Below are 21888 nucleotides of genomic sequence, written 5' to 3'. Positions count from 1 at the left end.
GAGTAACTTCATATCAGAGAAGCCTGGTAAACAGTATCTTATTTATACAATCAAGGTAAAAATGGGGGAAACACCCATATCTGTGTGCTACCTGGGAGAAAGATGTTAGAGCAGAGAATTCCTTCTGTGTTGTTTCTGCCAAAAACGTATAACCTAAATCTAACCATGAGGAAAAAACAGGCAAATGAAATTGAGGGACATTCTAAAAAATGACTGGTCTGTAATCTTCAGGTCAATAAAGTGAAGGAAAGAGTGAGAAGTTGTTCTAGACAGAAGGAAATCAAGAAAGCAAGATAATCGAAGGAAATACGTGATTGTAAACTAGATTCCTTCTCTATATAGGATAATATTTAAATAATTAGTGAAACCTTAATAAAGACTAAGGCTTAAGTGGTAGGAATACAGCAATGTTTGCTTTACTGATTTGGATGCTGTATTCAAGTCATGTGGAAGAATATTCTTGCTTGTTAGAAAACATCCTAACGTATTTGGAAGTGATGTCGCATCATGTTGGAGGATCACTCTCAAACAGTACAAGAAAATAAAATTTTGTACCTGCAACTTTCTTCTAAGTTTGAGATTGTTTAAAAAATATAGAGAAATATGGAAATAAGCATACATATATATAAATAAATTTGACAGGATCATTTTTGCCTTAATTCTAATAATAAAAACTTGGAGCTTAAAAAAAGATTATTAAGCTTTTCCTATATGCTGATAAAAAGGGAATATCAACATAAGCTCTAAAAATAGATTCAGTGATATGAAATCATCTAAACACTGATGACAATAAATGTAGAAGGCTAGATGTCTCACAAATATTCACTAACAAAGCAATTTTCTTATCTAACATAGCTGGCAAGATTCCTAGATTTAAGTTTCCCTTTATATAACACTTTAAAAAAAGCCCCTGGCAACAATTTAAAAGTGAACTGATATACCCTTTTGTTTTTAAGGAAATGTAAAGTAACTGCCATATCCTTAAAAAAATGTTTTATGTCCTTGTTATAAGAAACTACTGTGTGATTATGGTAAATTACTCGGAGGGTTTATACTCTTGATTTTTAAAAAATGGTACATAAAGGGCATCAAAAGGAGGAAGGAACTCTACAAAATAAAGAAAAGCAGCAGCCACGTTCTAAAGAAGTTTAACCTGAATAGTCGTTATGAATAAAATTGCAAAAGGAAATGGTAGAAATAGAGAGCTTTTTCAGAGTCTATGTACATTAAATTTTCATCTGAAATATCAGTGTGGTGACCATGAAAATGCAGTTCTCAGATCTCCAACATCAGGGAACATACTGACCAAGGGTCCCAAGTGGTTCCATCAAGATCACACTTGCCATGGGCTGCTCCCAATTAGTGACTGAGCACAGCAAGAACCCAAAGGCAGACCAGCTTCTGGAAAAAGTGGGCGCTCACAGGCCACCCCAGTGGCTTTGCCAAACTTTCCTTAAAAGTGCACTACATCCAAGACACTTCCATCTGACCCTCTTCCCTTCCTCTCTTCTTTCGGGGTCAGACCAGCATGGCTCACCCAGCTTCCTTCCCATTTTCTCTTACAAACACTTCCCCTAATACATTTTTTACACATTTAATCCTGTCTGGATGATAGGCTTCCTACAGAACATGGAATAACACAGTCAGTTGCATTAAGTCAAGACTGATGAGTCAACTATATTAACACCGGATAACCAGTACTGACTGCACTCAGCAAGCAGGGACAAAGAAAATGTCAGAGACAGCCTCTTCCCTCCAAGACTGAACACGCTGCAGAAAAGACGTAAATGAAACTAATCAGATAATGTTCAAAATATAATCCATAATAACCTAAATTGTGCAAGAGTATTTTTAATCTCTAAATCACTGTGGGTAGAAGTGGGTAGGACAAGCTTCACAAGGGAAGTGGGCAACTAAGAATTGGACAGATGGGAAGGAGGAGGAGAGCAATTCAGATTCACACCCTTCCAAGGTCTTTAAGACATGCAAGAAGAGGTCTGGTTAAGGAGGAGGCTTCAGAGTTATAAAGACATTGCCAACTGCATAGCAATTAGTAAACAGGAAGGAAGTGCCCATAATTCTATAGCTAACTAACTCAGAAATAACTGAAGAGTTTATTACTTAGGATATTTAAGGCATCTGAATCTGGTATAGAAACACACCTCTAGTGTGAGAAAAATCATAAATTCAGGAGGTACCACGATTACCATTTTATTTGAAGGTTCTTTGTGTATGTCTTTGCAGGCTAGTTTTTTCCTTTTCTATTTTAAAAAGTAACCTTACTTTTCTCCTTTTCCTCAAAGAGTAATGTTTTCTTAAAAGAGTGACTATAATCAAACCCTTAGGATATACTCTAATCCCTGTATTCTAATTTTATACATTTTTATTATCCTCATAATCCCATCATTTCTCTTCTTTATTCTAATAATGGCGTGACAGCTTCAATTAGCCTTTCAGTTGAAAGACTACAGGCTCCACAGAAACTACAAAGCTATTTCAAGAAGAGCTCTTATGTGCTTATGCATATAAAGAAATTTTAAAAACCTCTTCAGACACTCTCAAGAGCATTACAAATCTCTCCTTCTCTTTCCAGGACTCCAGCTTCACAAATCCGACCTTTTCATTGTTACAGTTTCAGAAGAAAATTCTATATTTAAAATAACAGTATGTCTTCCCAGTTGTGCTCTGAATCATAGAAAGTCTATCCTATTAATATGTGTATTACAGAGAAAAAAACCCAAAACATCCTTAATGTATGACTTTAATGATACTAACAAATATAAAAAATATTTTTAAAATATTTATCCAAAAGCTAATCATGAAGTTAACCCCCAACCCTACACACATACACACAAGTGAAGCTTTTCAACTTTAGGTTGCAAAGATTTCTTTTTATGTGTATGTATATGTGTAAGCATGCACCTGATGTTTTGAATAGCTACAAACCTAATTGTCCTTCCATAAAAGAAGCAGAAATAGCCAATTCTTTTAAAATTTGAAATGACTGATTTAAAGGAGGGGGAAAAAATTAAACAAGCTCTTACTCTGAGAGATTAAGTCTTAGCAATATGATAACCTACTATCCCCCTGTAAACAAGATCATCAGTGAGTTTCCCCCTCCTTCAGAAACTCTGAAACTAATAACTAACAATATGTCTACTGAAAAGTTTGAGGAATACATTATAAAGGTTTGATCTCTCATATTTCCTCACAGGAGCTATGTAATACCTTATAGAAGGGGAAATTTGTGGGAAAGTGCCTATAATAATACTAAGAATAGCTCAGCGGAGATTTTCAGTGGTTGTACACTATCAGGTACACAAAAATTAAAGGTAGGGCCAATCAAAGAGGAAGGTCTCTAGGAAATATCTCAGACTTTTAGTTGAGATCCTGGAAGATCATAACCCTCCAAGCAAAAAAATAAAACTGGCTCAAAGGGATACGGCATACTCCATCTTCTTACCAGAGGAATACTGACTCTGCTCTGGAATAAAATAACATCATCCACAGCCTTTATACTTTTTCATACAAAAGACCCAGAATTCTATTAAGTATGATTGAGCAAGCAAAAATCATGAGTGAATAAATAAAAATCAAGAGAAAATAGGAATACATTCATGTAAAGTAAAAGTGAAAGTCGCTCAGTTGTGTATGACTCTTTGTGACCCTATGGACTATACAGTCCATGGAATTCTCCAGGCCAGAATACTGGAGTGGGTTGCCTTTCCCTTCTCCAGGGCATCTTCCCAAACCAGGGATCGAAATCAGGTCTCCCACATTGCAGGCCAATTCTTTACCAGCTGAGCCACAATACATTCATAGGTGATCAGATACTAGATTTTATCAGAGTTGGACTTTAAAATAACTGTGATTAATCTGTTCAAGAAAATGAAAGGGGAAAAAAAGTAGTTGAACCAAGGAACTGGAATCTACTTTGAAAAAAATCAAATGGAAATTCTAGAACTGAAAAATAAAACAACATTAATCAAGAATTTAATAGATTAGAGGAAGGATGATAGCAGGCTATAATGTGTTCAGAAAATGTCATTCAAACTAGGAAACATTCAGGAACCCCAAGGAAGGGAGATGCATTACAAGTAGTCAAATAGGTACAAAACTATATTGAAAGTACTATCAATTCTGTAACAACTCATCCCTACAGTCACAGTTCAGTCCAGTCTAGTCGCTCAGTCATGTCCAACTCTTTGCAACCCCATGAACCGCAGCATGCCAGGCCTCCCTGTCCATCACCAACTCCCAGAGTTCACCCAAACCCATGTCCATCAAGCCGGTGATGCCATTCAACCATCTCATCCTCTGTCATCCCCTTCTCCTCCTGCCCTCAATCTTCAATCAACCCCCCATAAAACAAGCAAACAACATAAATAATATACAACTGTACCTACTTTCACAAGAGTCAGTAATCATTTACATTCTGTAAAAATCATGTATCAGACTACTCATCATTTTGGTATCAAAATAACTTCTGAAATGCTTTAGTTCTTATATTAAATACAGCCTCATTTTTGAGAAAAATATTTGCTGCAACAGGGGTTACATTTATTTTCGTCCTTCTACAAACCATTATACTATCAAATTATTAACCCAGATGAACAGAGGTATGATTTCTCTGTAATATGCTCAATATCTTACTTTAATTCACAGCAGCAGCATCCTTTATATAAGTCAGTTTGCTGGAAGAAAATTTGAAAAAGCAACATGCCTCAAATTAAACTGCACAAGAGTCACTTCAGTCTAATCTGTTGTGAACAATGTTTTAGCAAATTACTATGACTGACTTGTCTTAGGCCTTATAAAGAGATGTATATCGAGAAGTAAATCACTAAATGCACTACATTTCATGCGTGCATGAAACACACTCCCAAACACAGTAACAGAAAGCAAGGTAAGGATTTCAAAGTAAAATCACACCCATTTATAGTCCTGGTGTTGACAAACAGAGCTGGGACCTAATATAGGAATTATTAGTAACTGTTTGATTCCTCATTCAATATGTCATATTTCAGAACAAAAATTTCAAGCAAACTGTAATAAGGATAATCTTATCACACCCCACGCTCTTACTGAGGAGGAAATTTAAGAAGTGATTTTCCCAAAGTCTTAAATCTGCCTACAGGAGAAATAAGACTAGGACCGGATCTCTTAAGTTTAGTCCTTTAAACTATGCCAAACTTTCTCCCAACTAAAACCAGATTTTACATCATATGCAAGTTAGAAAAGTGCTAAAGATACTTGGGGAGACTGTACCTTCTTCCTCCTTTAAAGGACACTATTTTAAAATATGTTATTGACAAAATTAATAGGAAAGAAAGGAGGGAGAGAAGCGAGAAAAAGGGAGGGAGAGGAGAGAGAAAGGAGGGGAAGGGTGCCAAAACCTTCTCGTTTCTAGAATCTTATGAATCCTATTATACTTTCAGTTCCACTTCCACACATAAATTTATGACAACGGAAGAATCTTTGAACCTTTTCGATTTCCTCCTACTCTGAAAAAGATATTAAGAGTCAAACACTGAAACTGACAGGGCCATTAAAACATGACAGTGAGTTTTTAACAGTATTCCCTCTAATCTGACAGTTCACATCATTCCTCATTTCATCACAGTCACTGAAAACTTTTTAACTATAAAGTCAGACTGTATCCTTGAAACTAGAGTTGATTTCTACACTTATTCTAACTTAAGTTCTCTTAATAATTTCTCTCTCAATTTAAGAGCACAGCATATTATATTTCTAGAACAGATTTCATTGATGAGGAGTTGTCAGAAATAAATGAGGTGATATATGTGAAAGTACTCTGTAAATTTGAATTTATTATAACACCTGGAAGGTGTTGTGTAGAAAAAAAAAGTCTATAAATGTGTTGCTTATGGGAATACCACCATTCCTAGTGGTAAATCATTAAATGCATTTCCTTTACAATCAAGAGTGAGACAAGGAGGTCTACTATCATTACTTCATTTTAACACTATAATAGAGGTTCAGGTCAGTGCAATAAGACAAAAGTTATTAAGGGAAAAAAAAGAACAGGAATGGCTTAAGAAGAAGCAAAACTGTCCTAATTTACAGACTGTATAACTAGATAGCTGATTTAATGCCAAGGTTTTATTAATGCTTATTCAGCATTGTGCAAAGTATCCAGAATGGAAACTCAGTTTTATTGCTGAGACTGTGAGGTATGATGTTAGATACTATTCTAGAAATAAAAATGATAGAATAGGTACATCATACTCAGTGACCTTAAAAGTCATACATAGCAGGATAAAGCTCATATGGCACAAATTGAATACAAAAAGCAAAGAAAAGTGGATGTACAAACTTGAGAATAATATTTAATCTAAACTATTTGTGATTATCACCACCATCACAGGTCTTCCTGCAAGAGGACTGGACTACTAAATATCAGCAGCTCAAGAGGAAAAGGAATTGTGTCAGTTACAAACTAAGTGGTCCACAAGGCAGGACCCCAACAAATTTTGGTTTCTCCAACATTTTCTCATATACTCATCTCTCCTATCCTCCATTATCAAAGACAGTTGAAAAGTTATGTTTCGGTAATATATATTTTAGTACAATATTAACAGCCTTAGGAACTTTTATTTACTATCTTGAATTCTGAAATGTTTTTGGTATGAATTTTTTTGGGGGGTTTCCACATTTTCATGAAATTCAATGCGACTTAAGCTACTCAGCAATTGTATCTTAGAGCGACATTTTCATAACATTTTCTACTCAGAAAGAGTTTAAAACTGTGTAATCATATTACAAAATACACACTGATAATCTAAAATGGCTACACAAGCTGTGGAAATGTTTAACAAACACTTCCTAGTGAATTAAAGGCTGGATTATTATCCGTAATACAAAAGGAAGGGGTCGCAACTACTTAAATGTACCAACTATTTAATTTTTATCTTTGTGTTTAGTAGTGTTTCGGTTGTTTCCCCTCTAAATCTTACATAAGGAGGCAAATACTGGTTTACTACAATGGAGAGAAACTGTGAGGTAAAGGCTGCAAGCACACTGAGCCATCTGTTTTAGATATGTGATACAAGTGTCTAGATTCCATCAGAGACAAATTGCAAGAAAAGTTACTGAATGGTTGAAAATATACTAAACTCTAGGAGAAAAATGCTGTTCCATATACCATAAACCAGATCTTTCTAAATAACTTAAGAGACTATATATGTTTTGATATCTTCCTGACACAAGCCAGACACCAGCTTGTAAAATTTCAAAACTGGCAGAAAAAAATCTTAATAATTACATTTCCTTTTTACAAGCATATAATGAATAAGATACATTTTTTTGTGGTGTTTGATGGTTTGGGGCATTTTAAAGACTAGATGACATATCACCTTCCAGAAATCAGTACACTGTCAGACCTTAAGTTAGTAATATATTTCTAGCTCTAAATGATATAGTCGTATAAAAATGGACTTCTGATCAGTGTGTACATTTATAATCCTCGAATATGGCTACATCAAAAGAAAAGAAATGGAAAAAAAAAGACAAGATAGGAGTAGGTAGAAGGCTAAAACACAAACATGCAAGAAGGATTTTAATCAAAGTGTAACATTTGCAGAACATCAATCGTACTTGATTAGCACATGTAAGCACTGCTTTTGTAAGTGCCATTTTTTAAAAAGTAAATATAAAATGATATTGATATGTGAGTATATTTCTGACTATCTACTGACTAATCTCTGCTACTTAATACTTAACTAAAGGCTAAATTTGATAATTCAGAAACGTGTAATCTGGCTTGAAAATTAGCCATGGTGTTTGTCGTTTTTCCATATTATTACAAGATTTTTGTGTAGCTCACTATTCATTAACCATCTTTACTGGAATGGCAGCTAAGGACAAATACTGAATATACACACCACACTTTGTAGGACATTTTAACTTTGAGGATAAAGGGCAAAACTTTTTTTAATGGAAATTTTGCAATTTTGAGTCTCTGGCCTCAATTAGCATGGACAACACAAGTTAATGATATACAATGATTTGAAAAGTTATTCTGCATTTCTAACAGAACTTTGAGAAATTAATAATCTGATAACTATTCTCCACTAATAAACAAAGTCTTTTTTTTAAATTTAAGCAAGGCCTATTTACTGAAAATCAGGAAACAGTTTTCTTCCAGGTCTACTAATAATGAGAGAGAGGAAAGATTTCAAAATGGGACATTAAAAACTGCACAAAGATGTGACAGAACTCAGAGGATATCAACAATGCCAGAGAACCGCCAGTATTCCAAAACAGGAGCCAGGCTGTTTCCTACTTTTGCCTGCTGTCAAAAATTGCAACAACTGCCACATTATCTTGTCAGGTAGACAGAGTCATCGAGAATCCTCTGAGCCTTCACTGCAGTAGCCTAAGAGGACCTTTCAGTTCTTTTCCTGTTAGCATCAAAGCCAAACTGAAGTCAGACTATGCTCCCTCCCTCACAAGAAGGTACAGAGCACGCAGCCCAAAAGTCACCTTCAGGACTCAGTATGGAGGATCTGGTGGTGTTAGTATAAAGGACAAACAATGGCACAGGGCAAATAAGAAATGCAGACAGAAGGAAAATCTAAGAAACTTTAAGATGCGTTCTTAGACTATAGCCCTGAAAAGTAAGTTAGAAAAAAATAAGGCAGAGGGCCCTACCTTGCAGATCTTGTAGAGAGATTCTTGGCCATCTCCTCCAGTATCTTTGAAGTAATCGTGTGCAGGAAATGTACGATGAATATCTCGAGTAATAACACTCTCCTGGGCTGAGTCCTAAAATTAAAAGTAGAGGTGGTCATTAATTTAAATTTTCTTAATTATGAAAAATAATATGTACATGTTAAAACATTTCAAAGCACAAAAAATATTGGCCACTTCCTCCATTAAAAAAAGACAAAAAATCCTGCCTTCCTTCCCAGATGCCTAGTCCCATTCACCAGAGATATTATAAATATCACCGACAGTTTCTTTTGTGTCTTTCCACCCATTTATCTCTAGATGTGTGAATCCATGTTTATGTGAGAGGGAGAGGAGAGAGGGAAGTTGCATACACCCACAAATAGACATAAGCTCTCTGCTCTTTTCACTTAACAGGATAACTGATAGAATATTTTTTATTGCTACATGTAAAATGTATTTAATTCTCTTTAAGAGCAACTATTAAAAAGAATGAGATACATCTGGATATAGACATACCATAATTTATTTAACATTTTCTTATCACTTATATTTTATATTTTTTCTATTTATATCACAAATATTATCACTAGGAATATTTCCATACATACATGTTCAAGACAGATTCCTAGAGGTGGAACTGCTAGGATACTGGATATATGCCTTTCCATTTAAGGTACTTTCCCTTCAGAGTTGTTGTAACACACATAATCCAAACAATGACAGTGTCTGTGTTTCTCCACATCTGCCCCAAACCAAATATTATCTGACTTTTTAGAGAATCTGATATGTGAAAACTCAGACCACAGTCATTTAAAAAATACAAAATATTATCAATCTTTCCTCCCAATAGGTAAATTACCCAACTCATTTGCTTCAGAATATAAAACGCCCCCAAACTAGCATCCTAAGATGACATACACTTTAAATATAAATCTAGAGGCTTTTCTTTTCCAGACAGATTTAGGATCTAAAAGTTCAAAACTGAGTAAGTTCTAAGCTTTAAAAAAATGATTAATCATTCACTTGATTTTATTCTTCTCAATGTTTGTTTTATCTGTTTAAGTATCAAGAAAATAGAATGAGACTACTTCTAGCAACCCCAATAATGAAAATATTCTCCACAATTAAAGAAGCATCAATCATTACTAATGCAAATTAAAAGTGGTTTAATATCGTTTCCATATTTGAACAAATCCCCTCTTTCAGTTACAATTTAGAAAGGAAAAAAATGTTTAATATATGAGTTACTTTAACAAATGCTATTTCTCTTTCTTTTCTAGCCGAAAGGTATACAAGGAGGAGTAGCTGATGAGCTCTAAAGTTAAGCCAGTGCCGTCTCTTGCTGCCTTTTTCATTTCAGCCTGCTATATCACGCTGGGTGGTAATTAGATCTTATATCATGTGGAGAAACAACTAAAACTGAAACGTTCCAAATCTGCCAGCAAACACCAAACATATTATAAATCACTCCAGACGAAATTCTGATGCCTTATAGGAATGGAATGCTAAAGACAAATAAAAATGAAACTTTCAAAAAATTGCCATACCTTAAATAAAATAATACATAGGAAGTTTACATTTATCATGGCCAATGTAGTTTCTAATGGTACAGACTACTGGGGTTAAGACGGGGATATAGAACAAGGTAAATATAAAGGCAATGTATATGGAAATATATTACAAAAGGCATGATTTATCTGGTCTGATATGAGTCTAAGCAGGGGGATCTGGTGCTGGGCAGATGAGTTTTCACTGTCCAGATTTCCTCCTTCAGTGGGTTTTCTTTTCACTAAGTCTCCACTGACAAACTCTGAAAAAGACAGCCAATGAAAATGTTACTCCTCCCAAGTTGAACTATTTTAGGGGCAAACATGTGTCGACTGCTTCACAGGATAACTCATTTTTCACTTTCTAAGATGCTGTGGGAAAGAAGTCATTGGACTATATTCCCTAGAAACTGCCTACTTTGTTGGTATCATGCTATGTTTAAATGGTGCCAACAGTCTGATTCAGAGAAAGAGAAATTGATCAAAAATTTCTAGGATAGAACTCTGCATAATATTGTTCAATTTTTTCTATGAATAGTTGAATCTTCCTTGTTTGTTTTAAAAAGTAAAGGGGCAAAATCAAATGAAAATATTGGGTTGGGCAGAAAGCTTGCTCGGAGTTTTCCGTAAGATGTTATGGATAACCCATTAAAAATCATAGACTTTTCTGCACTTAATAAACTTTACCTTGCTATGATTACTTTTAAATGCTTTCTACATATGTGTTTCTAGAGTTTTCTTCCTACATATTGCTCTCAGTTGGCTAAGGGAACAATTTCTGCAACTTTACTTTATAAACTAAATAAGCTATTTTTAGCTACATTATTCATTGATGCCTTTCATGTAAGTGAAGGTTAAGAAGTACACTGAAGTGAAGTGAAAGTCACTCAGTCATGTCCAACTCTTTGCAACCTCATGGACTATAAAGTCCATGGAATTCTCGAGGCCAGAATACCTTTCCCTTCTCCAGAGGATCTTCCCAACCCAGGTCTCCCACATTGCAGGCGGATTCTGTACCAGCTGAGCTACAAGGGAAGCCCAAGAATACTGGAGTGGGTAGCCTATCCCTTCTCCAGAGAATCTTCCCAACCCAGGAATCGAACTGGGGTCTCCTGCACTGCAGGCGGATTCTTTACCAACTAAGCTATCAGGGAAGACCCAAGAAGTACACTAGCCTCTTACAAACAGACTATGATGAATGAAATTGCTAGAGAAAATAACAGTGTTTTCAAAGCAAAAGCTGAAGTTAACCATCTTCCAATTACCCATACTGTTAAGAATAGGAATGGTATATATTCAGGAACCCACATCTAATCCCCTGAATTTATCCACTCAATCATTAAAGTATTTGAGTCAGGGAATCACTAAACCTACATTGCAAAAGGAAGACAACATGATTTTTCTCTTCAATATTCATCCCTTTTTAAAACTTATTCCAATTATAAGAAATAAATAAAATGAACAGAAGACAAAAAAGAAGCCAAGTAACTGCCAAAAACATTTTATAAGCACAACCAAAATTGATATGAGGTCATTTTTTTGGAAAGGCCCCATAAACAGTCTCAAGTCCTTACAATTATTCTTAGAATGACAAGAGGGAAGAATTCACTTCCTGACAGGTGGCGAATTCACCAGTATCTAGAGACTCACAACTTTACCCACAATTTACTTCCCCATGGATGTATGTCCCATTCCTATCTTCAGTCCAATATGGTGGCTTAGTGGCTCTTGGGCCAGTCAAACTCATTGGTTCTGTTTCCGGCTACTTCACGTAACAACTACAGAAGCTCAGACAAATTATTTAATCTCACTAAACTCAATTTCCTCATCTTTAAATTGGGATGGTCATATCAAATTCATGTTGTTTAGAATAAGATAATGTGTGTAAAGTGCTTAGTTCACTGCCTATTATCAAGTGAACACATTAATCTGTGTAATTGCTAAGTTGTGTCTGACTCTTTGTGACCCCATGGACTGTTGCCTGCCAAGCTCCCTGGTTCATGGGATTCTCCAGGCAAGAATACTGGAGTGGATTGCCATTTCCTCCGGCAAGGGATCATCCTGACCCAGGGATCAAACCCACTATCTCCTACACTGGCAGGCAGGTTTTTTATCAGTCAGCCACCAGTGAAGTCCCTAAATCTGAGAATACTCATTACAGAAATAAATAAAAATAATAATTATTATTCCTTCTTTTCATTAAGGATCATGTTCAGATGTTTAAAATTTTGGTGAATTTATTTTTAGACACCCTTGAAAAGGAAAGATATAAGCATCTGAATGCAGAGTTTCAAAGAATAGCAAGAAGAGATAAGAAAGCCTTCTTCAGTGATCAGTGCAAAGAAATAGAGGAAAAGAACAGAATGGGAAAGACTAGAGATCTCTTCAAGAAAATTAGAGATACCAAGGGAACATTTCATGCAAAGATGGGCTCGATAAAGGACAGAAATGGTCTGGACCTAACAGAAACAGAAGATATTAAGACGAGATGGCAAGAATACACGGAAGAACTGTACAAAAAGGATCTTCACTACCTGGATAATCACGATGGTGTGATCACTCATCTAGAGCCAGACATTCTGGAATGTGAAGTCAAGTGGGCCTTAGAAAGCATCACTACGAACAAAGCTAGTGGAGGTGATGGAATTCCAGTTGAGCTATTTCAAATCCTGGAAGATGATGCTTTGACAGTGCTGCACTCAATATGCCAGCACATTTGGAAAACTCAGCAGTGACCACAGGACTGGAAAAGGTCAGTTTTCATGACAATCCCAAAGAAAGGCAATGCCAAAGAATGCTCAAACTACTGCACAATTGCACTCATCTCACACGCTAGTAAAGTAATGTCCAAAATTCTCCAAGTCAGGCTTCAGCAATACATGAACCGTGAACTTCCTGATGTTCAAGCTGGTTTTAGAAAAGGCAGAGGAACCAGAGATCAAATTGCCAACATCTGCTGGATCATCGAAAAAGCAAGAGAGTTCCAGAAAATCATCTATTTCTGCTTTATTGACGATGCCAAAGCCTTTGACCGCGTAGATCACAATAAACTCTGGAAAATCCTGAAAGAGATGGGAATACCAGACCACCTAACCTGCCTCTTGAGAAATCTGTATGCAGGCCAGGAAGCAACAGTTAGAACTGGACATGGAACGACAGACTGGTTCCAAATAGCAAAAGGAGTACATCAAGGCTGTATATTGTCACCCTGCTTATTTAACTTCTATGCAGAGTACATCATGAGAAATGCTGGACTGGAAGAAACACAAGCTGGAATCAAGATTGGCGGGAAAAATATCAATAATCTCAGAGATGCAGATGACAGCACCCTTTTGGAAGAAAGTGAAGAGGAACTAAAGAGCCTCTTGATGAAAGTAAAAGAGGAGAGTGAAAAAGTTGGCTTAAAGCTCAACATTCAGAACGAAGATCATGGCATCCGGTCCCATTACTCCATGGGAATTAGATGGGGAAACAGTGGAAACAGTGTCAGACTTTATTTTTTGGGGCTCCAAAATCACTGCAGATGGTGATTGCAGCCATGAAATTAAAAGACAATTACTCCTTGGAAGAAAAGTTATGAGAAACCTAGATAACATATTCAAAACCAGAGACATTACTTTGCCGACTAAGGTCCGTCTAGTCAAGGCTATGGTTTTTCCAGTAGTCATGTATGGATGTGAGAGTTGGCATGTGAAGAAGGCTGAGCGCTGAAGAATTGATGCTTTTGAACCGTGGTGTTGGAGAAGGCTCTTGAGAGTCCCTTGGACTGCAAGGAGATCCAACCAGTCCATTCTGAAGGAGATCAACCCTGGGATTTCTCTGGAAGAAATGATGCTAAAGCTGAAACTCCAGTACTTTGGCCACCTCATGCAAAGAGTTGACTCACTGGAGAAGACTTTGATGCTGGGAGGGATTGGGGGCAGGAGGAGAAGGGGACAACCGAGGATGAGATGGCTGGATGGCATCACTGACTCGATGGATGCGGCTCTGAATGAACTCTGGGAGTTGGTGATGGACAGGGAGGCCTGGCATGCTGCGATTCACGGGGTCACAAAGAGTTGGACACGACTGAGCGACTGAACTGAACTGAACTTCTGTATTTGCACACTTTAAATAATGAAATAAATCACTGTTTTTCTTCAGATATCATAAACATTGTGATTATGAAAACAATTCCTTTTGAGCTTTCAGCGTGATGATGCACCAATGCATATACACCCTCTTCTAAATTTTCTATCAGGCATCTTATGTATATTATGTCTGATATTATCCTGGTTTCTATCAGTCCACGATGAAAAGCAAAAGTGAACAATTATTTAGATAAAGTGATGTTTAACCCAATATGCTATGCTGGGGCCACTAACGCCAGTGTGAACACTCTGGCTCCAGCTTTGCATATATTCATGCAAGAAAAAAATATACCCTGAAAGAAGATTGGTAAACACAGAGTACAGCAGAAGCTAAATTTGCCAGAACAGTTACCGTTTTCATTCTTTACTTCAGAATTCAGCATCTGAGGATCAGCGAGAGATTGAAGTCATGGTTAGGGACAGAACAAATGCCACCGTTTCTAATACAAGTCTCCCTGCTGGACCGTCACCATCATGAAAATCATTGGTAGGCAAAGTCCTTGAGATCATCTTCTATCCTGCCTAGGGACGCATCAGCTTGGGCCACACATACAAGCAGACTCAGAGCATAAACAGTAGTGAGAAGTTTGAAAGAAAGTCTTTTCTTTCTTCCTTGAACCACACTCCTCTGATACTATCACCACACAGAAATGAAATTTCTATTGAGTTTATCCTTTAAGGATTTTCTTTCTTTTCATATAGCTAAGTCATAAAATAAAACTTATCTTTAACAATACATCAATCTCTAGTGTGATAAAATCCATGGGCTGACAAAGGATATATAATTCAGTTTGTTGAAGATCAGTTTAAAACCATTGCTAAGAGGTATGATAAGTATCTCAATTAACTCTTGATCATCTTAAGTGGAGACAATTTACAGCTGGGTATCAAGAGGATTATGAAAGTTTTCTTCCAGTATATTGTATATATTCTGACATCTTTCTAATCCTCTTAATTCTTCTTTGGAGACAATCATCACTTACTTGCTTGTTGTGAGAAAGAAATGAATACAGCATTGAAGTGTCAACAAGTATCAGGAAGACGGGTTTGGATGACCATATCTTATTATTTTTTATGGAACAATTTCTAGGCTGTCAACAACTGGAAAGGTATTCTAGTGAGGATGAGTGTTGTCACATGTGACTGTAGCACCAGATGAAGTTTAAAAGTTATGTCCTGATAAACAAACACCTTTGGCTGTACTCTGATTTGCTACATTTTTACAACTCTCGCTGCACCTTTTCTTATGAATCTCTATTGTCAAATCCCAACTAGAAGTGAATTTTCACTTTTCATTTCAACTTTTAAGTACCATGTCAACTTGTATTATTAGAGACACCAATGCAGACCAAGCGTAGCCACAAGCAGTCAGCAGATAAATGATTCAGAGCCTAAGGAAAAAAAATTGACCTTAAAACATGCCTTCTATTCTTACTCCACAGGGATCCTCCTTTAGCTCTATGCTGGAGCTAGATTTGTGGAGAAACATCACAAACGAGTCAGCTTACATGTCCCTGAAAGCAGATGGGTTTGCAGTGGTGGCTCTGATTTATTTGCCTTGATGTTTGCCAAAATTCCAAAGAAGCAGAGATGAAAGGAGAAAACATAAAAAGTTCATTCTAGTTTCAAACATGCTACTAAAATCATGAGCTAGAAACAGTAACACAAAAAGGCTGGATCACTGTCAGCCTTCATTTCTTGAATATGGGCGAGGGGAGTCTCAGCATTAGCAGGGTAATATGGAAGCAAAGCAATAAATGACAACTTAACCATATTGTTAGCAAGCTGCTTCCCGGGCACTGCACAAACATGCTGCCAGATGTCTCAGAATCAAAGCCTGACACAAAGGTCAAAAATATAAGCCATATTCTGGCTTCAACTAGAAGGAAATCTCTTAGGGGAAGTAGCAATGGTGAGAACAAACAGCAGCGGAAGTGAGGGAAGAGGAAGTACTGTCTTCACAAGACCAGTCAATATCCATAATGAATACCTTAATCTTGAAGGGACTTCAGGGAATGCAGCAGGAATTATGTGATTAGAATAAAGCATTTCTTTGGGACTAGTAAGACTGAGAAGCACTGTAGCCTATGAGAACAGCCTGGATTTCCCTGAAATCCTAGGGAATCCAGGTCAGGTACCTCATCATGATGAAAATCTGGGGTTACTTTTAGACTCCAAATGCATCTCTGGCCATATTTGGATATGCCCTCATTCCCAGGACCGCTGACCACTCATTGTCTCAAAATAAAGGTTCAACTGGTGTACTTGACAGTCTTGGAAACTCGTGTCAATGGGCAATGATAAATTCTGCAACTCTTGTTAACATGAAGCACAACAACTGAACTCTGTTAGTTCAGATTGGAAAATACTATTTTCCAAAGTTAGATTATTTCTAACTTTGCATTATTTTTTAAATCATTAATTATAAAATTTATCAAAACAGTCCTTTAAACTCTTTTAAGATAAATAAAAATTTTAAGGGCTATATATTTACTAACCATTGTGTAAGAGTAACTTTCATTACATAAAAAACCAAGTATATAATACTGTTTAGTGAAAAGTACTATAAAAATAAAATAAGATATAGTGAGGAATAGGATGGTATTTCAGGTAGAGTGGTTTTGCTTCTCTGAGTAAGAATTCAAATATTTAAAGAAAAAGCTTTGTAGGAAAGGCCCTGAGGTAGAGCAGGATGCCAATATTTTTCTGAACATTCTCCAGCATTTTGCTGACCTTTATGTTTGCAGATGTCTTCAATGAATTCTTAAACATAACTCTGATACTCTCCTGGATTAACTTGGCTACCTCAGAAATTTGTTAGGATAAATGAGATTACTGTTATAAGATGTTTCACTTAATATATTTGAATACGTGTTCCTAGTTACATGTGTCTATATGAAAGCTTACCATTCAAATATTTATTTAACATCATGGGTGAGACACTGTATTAGGATCTACAGGATCAAAAAGGTATAAGACATAGTCCATAATGTCCCTAAATTGCTACAGGTTAATACTTACTTGTAAAGACAAAATGGAAGGAAACAGATTCTAACAGCCAAGTAAATGATATGAGTAATGTTGGCTATAGGAATTCAGTAAAGAAAGTGATTATAGAAGGGATAAAATGGTGAAAAATCGCCTTCTGTAGGAGATGGAGACTAGGCTGAACATTGTGGACAAGATAGTCTCAACAAAGCTGAATGATCTCAAGAGAACACATTGACAACTGTGGTGTGAGTAGAGGCTGCAAAGCAGGAAAGCACTTGGCATGCCCAGGAAATATGATTCTGACTAGAGAAGGAAATTTATAAAAGGGCAAGTTGAGTGGGATCTAAACTATGGGAAGTTAATCTTGAATGAAGATGTTTTAACTTAATCTTGCAAACAACAAGGAGTTATTTCATCTGCTATGGTATCTGTAGTCAGTTTTGTGAACTCTGAAACTTTGTTTCAGCTGAGCCTCATCTGCAGAACCGCTGTGTAGTGAAGATCAACCTTACCCAAAAAAAAGGACTGGCTTTTGCCATTGGACTCTAGGAGGTGATCTCTAGGCCCCTGTGATATCAAGTCTAATAAGAATTCTTTGTTTGCACGTGGGCATGACCACCTAATAACCTAGCAATGTGACTCATCATGGGGTTTTTGAAGCACAGAGTATTAGTTCTATCTATGGAGAGGCTGGAGGCTAAAGTCAGTCATATAAACATTACATGAACAAGCCCCTATAACAACTCTGGACAAGATTCAAGTGAGCTTTACTAACTGGCAATACTCCCAGCACATGTTCACATACTGATGTCAGGAAACTACATGGTCCATGACTCCATGGGGAAAGGACAAAGGAAGCACCATGCCTGGCACTTCTTGTGGAGTCTGCCCAACATCCTTCATCCCTTGGCAAGCTTTAATCTGTATCCTATAGCTGTAATATGATGTCACCCAGAGGAGCCGGGCAGGCTGCAGTCCACAGGGTTGCAAGGATTCAGACACGACTGAGACTAAGCATGCACACACACACATTAGTATTACAGCTTTCATGGAGTTTTGCGATTGTTTCTAGTGAATTACTGAACCTGAGGGTGACTTTGGTTAACACCTTGACACAATTAGTGTTAGAAGCAAGGACAGTCTTGGGTGGATTATGTTCCCTCTCTTAACTTTGAAACTGGTTAAATTCTGACAAGTAGGCCATCAACAAATAAAAGTTTTCATTGTCATATTCTCACCAATAAATTTCCTCTATTCAAAGATATGAATCATTGCCTTTCTTTTAGTCTTTGACAACATATTATTCACAACAAAATAGTCTTCCAATACTATGTCAATTCTGATGACTTTTTAAAAACTCACCTTTAATGTAGAACCTCAAATGTTAAAAATGTTGGTCTATGATTGACCGTTTGGCCATCTGTTCACTGAGTTTCTCAAAAACCTCTATGTAATCAGTAAAGCCCATTAAATTAAAATGGGTCACACAACTATGGATATGATCCTATAACTTGTATAAAGGATCATCTGGAACTTCACAGGAGAGTGAGTATAAGTAAACAGAAACTACATGCTAAGCTGCTTCAGTCATGTTTGATTCTTTGCAACCCCATGGACTGTAGCCTGACAGGCTCCTCTGTCCATGGGGATTCTCCAGGCAAGAATAATGGAGTGAATAGGCATTCCCTTCACCATGGGATATTCCTGGCCCAGGGATCAAACCTGAGTTTTTTTATGTCTCCTGCATTGGCAGGTGGATTCTTTACCACTAACACCACCTGGGAAGCCCAAACTATAATAACAACCCTAAGTAAATGTGAATAATATGCATATTTTAAAATCCTTTATGATCAATAAAGTTACTCTATACTGGAGTGTGGGTTTTGAAAAAGTCCATTTTTGTATCAAATCAGGTTACATAATTGCCATTTTATTCCTTTTTGTAACAATACATGTTTCCATTAACATAAGATTTTACTCAAGTAGGACTAGAAGATGCACTGATGACAATAAAAATAAAATAGGAAGGGGCAAGAACAGAACAATTTGTTCCTGATAGACTATAAAACTTCTAGTTCTCAATAACAAAGGTTACTTCAATAATTAAATATTCTAATTCAATCTAGAAAGTGTACAATAAGGTATTTTTTTGTTTTACATATTCTGGTTAATATAGCAACTTTCTTTTCTGATATTCTATTCATAATTCTCTATTCAAGAGGGTCAATTTTTGTTTCTCCAACAGATTTCTCTGTAAGTAGTACAATCCTTTTTGCAACATGGTACATTTGAAATCTGATTAATCCCTTTTGGAATAAGCCCAAATAATGAGTAGAAACTAAAGACTTATTCGGCACTGCTTTCCTCTATATGGACTCACAGATGAACATTACTATTCTAAGACTTGGAAGGTCTAGGTAAATATATCCCAGCTCCTTGACACAGTATATTGCTTTTTTAGTTTCCTTGCTGACTCCTCCTCTGCCCACTCCTTATCTGACGGTGTCACATCCTTAGCACTGTTCTGTGCTCACTCTCCACGCTCTCCCTGGGAAACCACGTCCATCTCTGTAACTTCAACTACCATCTGTCTTCTCTCTCCTGGATCTTTACTAAAGTAGAAGCCAAACCATACTGGTTATCAGAATCATCTGATAATTTATTTCTGAAGCTAAATACCCAGATTTCACCTAGATATAATCTACCAATATCTCTAAGCATTTCCAGGCAATCTGTATTTTTAACAAAGATCTATCTGTCCTTGAGCTAAAGTCCACTAATTGTTATTTGGGAACTACTGGTCTAACAGACTTACCAATCCACATCCAAAACAAGCCAAAAACTCAATTCAGAATTTCCTATATTCTGATTCTCAGTGGAATGAATTCCCATGCCTAAGCTGACATGGAAAGAGTTATTCTAGAAGTCTCCCCTCTTTTTCTCCCTAAATCAATTTGTCCTCCAGTCTTCCACTGTGCTTTTCTAATTAATTGGTACCCATGTCTGAATATCCCCATTTGAGTGCCACCTCCAGGTAGACAATCAGGTCTTACTTGTCTTTGTTTCCCTGGTGGCCTAAGACTTTAGTAGGTGCTTCATAAATGGGTGCTGAATGAATCAGAATAAGGGAAGCAGGCATGGGAAGCATATATATATATGCTTTATGATGAAGACACTCAAGTTAAAAGTTATATAATTTTAAATCTGAGTTTTCAATTCTCTTCTAACCTCATTTAGTCAAGAGCAGTGACAAAAGGAAATAATTTGCACCAAACCAAAGATAAGGAGTTATAGACTTCCAAACCAAAATTTCACAGCAAAATGCATACCAAAATGTTCTTGCTCCTACTATCAAAGGAGACACATGAGAATAATTACAGATATTATATAAACTACAAAAAATCAGAATGGATCTATCTTAAAATAGAAGTTAGAAATTCTATCACTATTGCAATTGCCAAAAATCATCATTATGAAAAGCTATCTGGAGTTTACTCACTGAGTTTTACCTCATTTTATATGAAAATTGATAAAAGATTAAAGACACATTCAAGTGCTGCATTTTTTAAATTATTAGTCTTTTTACTTTAAAAGTGAGAGGAAATGAATTACATAATTAATGTGTTCAAAACCCTGTTAGAAGAAGCAAATTACATTAAGTATGATGTTTTAGAAATCTGAAGTATCCTTTATAGTTTACATGTTAACTCCTTCTCAATAAAATAGCTTGCAGTATTAGACTGAGATCAATATTAGACAACAATCAGGAAATTGTTTCCTATTCACTGTAACTCTGGATTATAGTATTTAATAGGTTCAGTTTCTTTATTAGTCTTAATTCAATCAAAGGAAGACAGAGATCCTCTCTTCTTCGATTTTAAGATCCTTTGGAAAGACTAACACCTTCTATTTCATAAGAATATGATACTCACAAAATGAGAATTTTTTCTATCTTTTGAGCAGCTAGTTATTTAAGTTCTATAACACTAGCATGAAAAAGTAGAGAGAGAAACAGTGAGAAAGAAAGAGTGCATTGCTTGTCCTCTTTCATTGGTTGTCATCTTCTGAAACATCTCCTCTGCTTTAATCAACATATGTTTGTTTCTGATTTAAATGCTATACTGCCCACATATTTTTATGTTATTTGTTCCTAATAGACCCAAGTTGCTAAGACAGGATTTTTAAAGTCTGAATTTCTGAGAAAGATAAATATTGTATACCAATGCATATATACGGAATCTAGAAAGATGGTACTGATGAAATTTTCTGCAGAGCAGCAACCGAGACACATATATAGAGAACAGACTTATGGACTCAGGGGATGGGGGAGGAAGGAGAGGGTGAGATGGATGGAGAGAGGAACATGGAAACTTACATTATCGTATATAAAATAGATAGTAAAGGGGACTTTGCTGTATGACTCAGGGAACTCAAGGTGGGGCTCTGTGACAATCTAGAGGGCTAATGGGAAGGGAGATGGGAGGTATGTTTAAGAGGAAGGGGACATACATTACATATGGCTGATT

The 21888-nt window shown here is 36.4% G+C and overlaps 1 protein-coding gene across 2 annotated transcripts in view; it reads right to left on the bottom strand.

The window, feature by feature from the left end:
- RABGAP1L (RAB GTPase activating protein 1 like) overlaps positions 1-21888 on the bottom strand; it is a 721006-nt gene that overhangs the window by 292095 nt on the left and 407023 nt on the right. For both annotated transcript variants that reach the window (XM_068986467.1, XM_068986468.1), the window contains exon 14: positions 8674-8787. In XM_068986467.1, coding sequence (XP_068842568.1) covers positions 8674-8787 — 114 coding nt within the window. The remainder of the gene's footprint in view (positions 1-8673; positions 8788-21888) is intronic.

The sequence above is a fragment of the Capricornis sumatraensis genome, chromosome 14, assembly GCF_032405125.1.
Source record: "Capricornis sumatraensis isolate serow.1 chromosome 14, serow.2, whole genome shotgun sequence".
Taxonomy (NCBI): domain Eukaryota; kingdom Metazoa; phylum Chordata; class Mammalia; order Artiodactyla; family Bovidae; genus Capricornis; species Capricornis sumatraensis.
The sequence above is the reverse complement of the archived record's forward strand: the minus strand, read 5'-3'. Positions and strand labels throughout refer to the sequence as shown.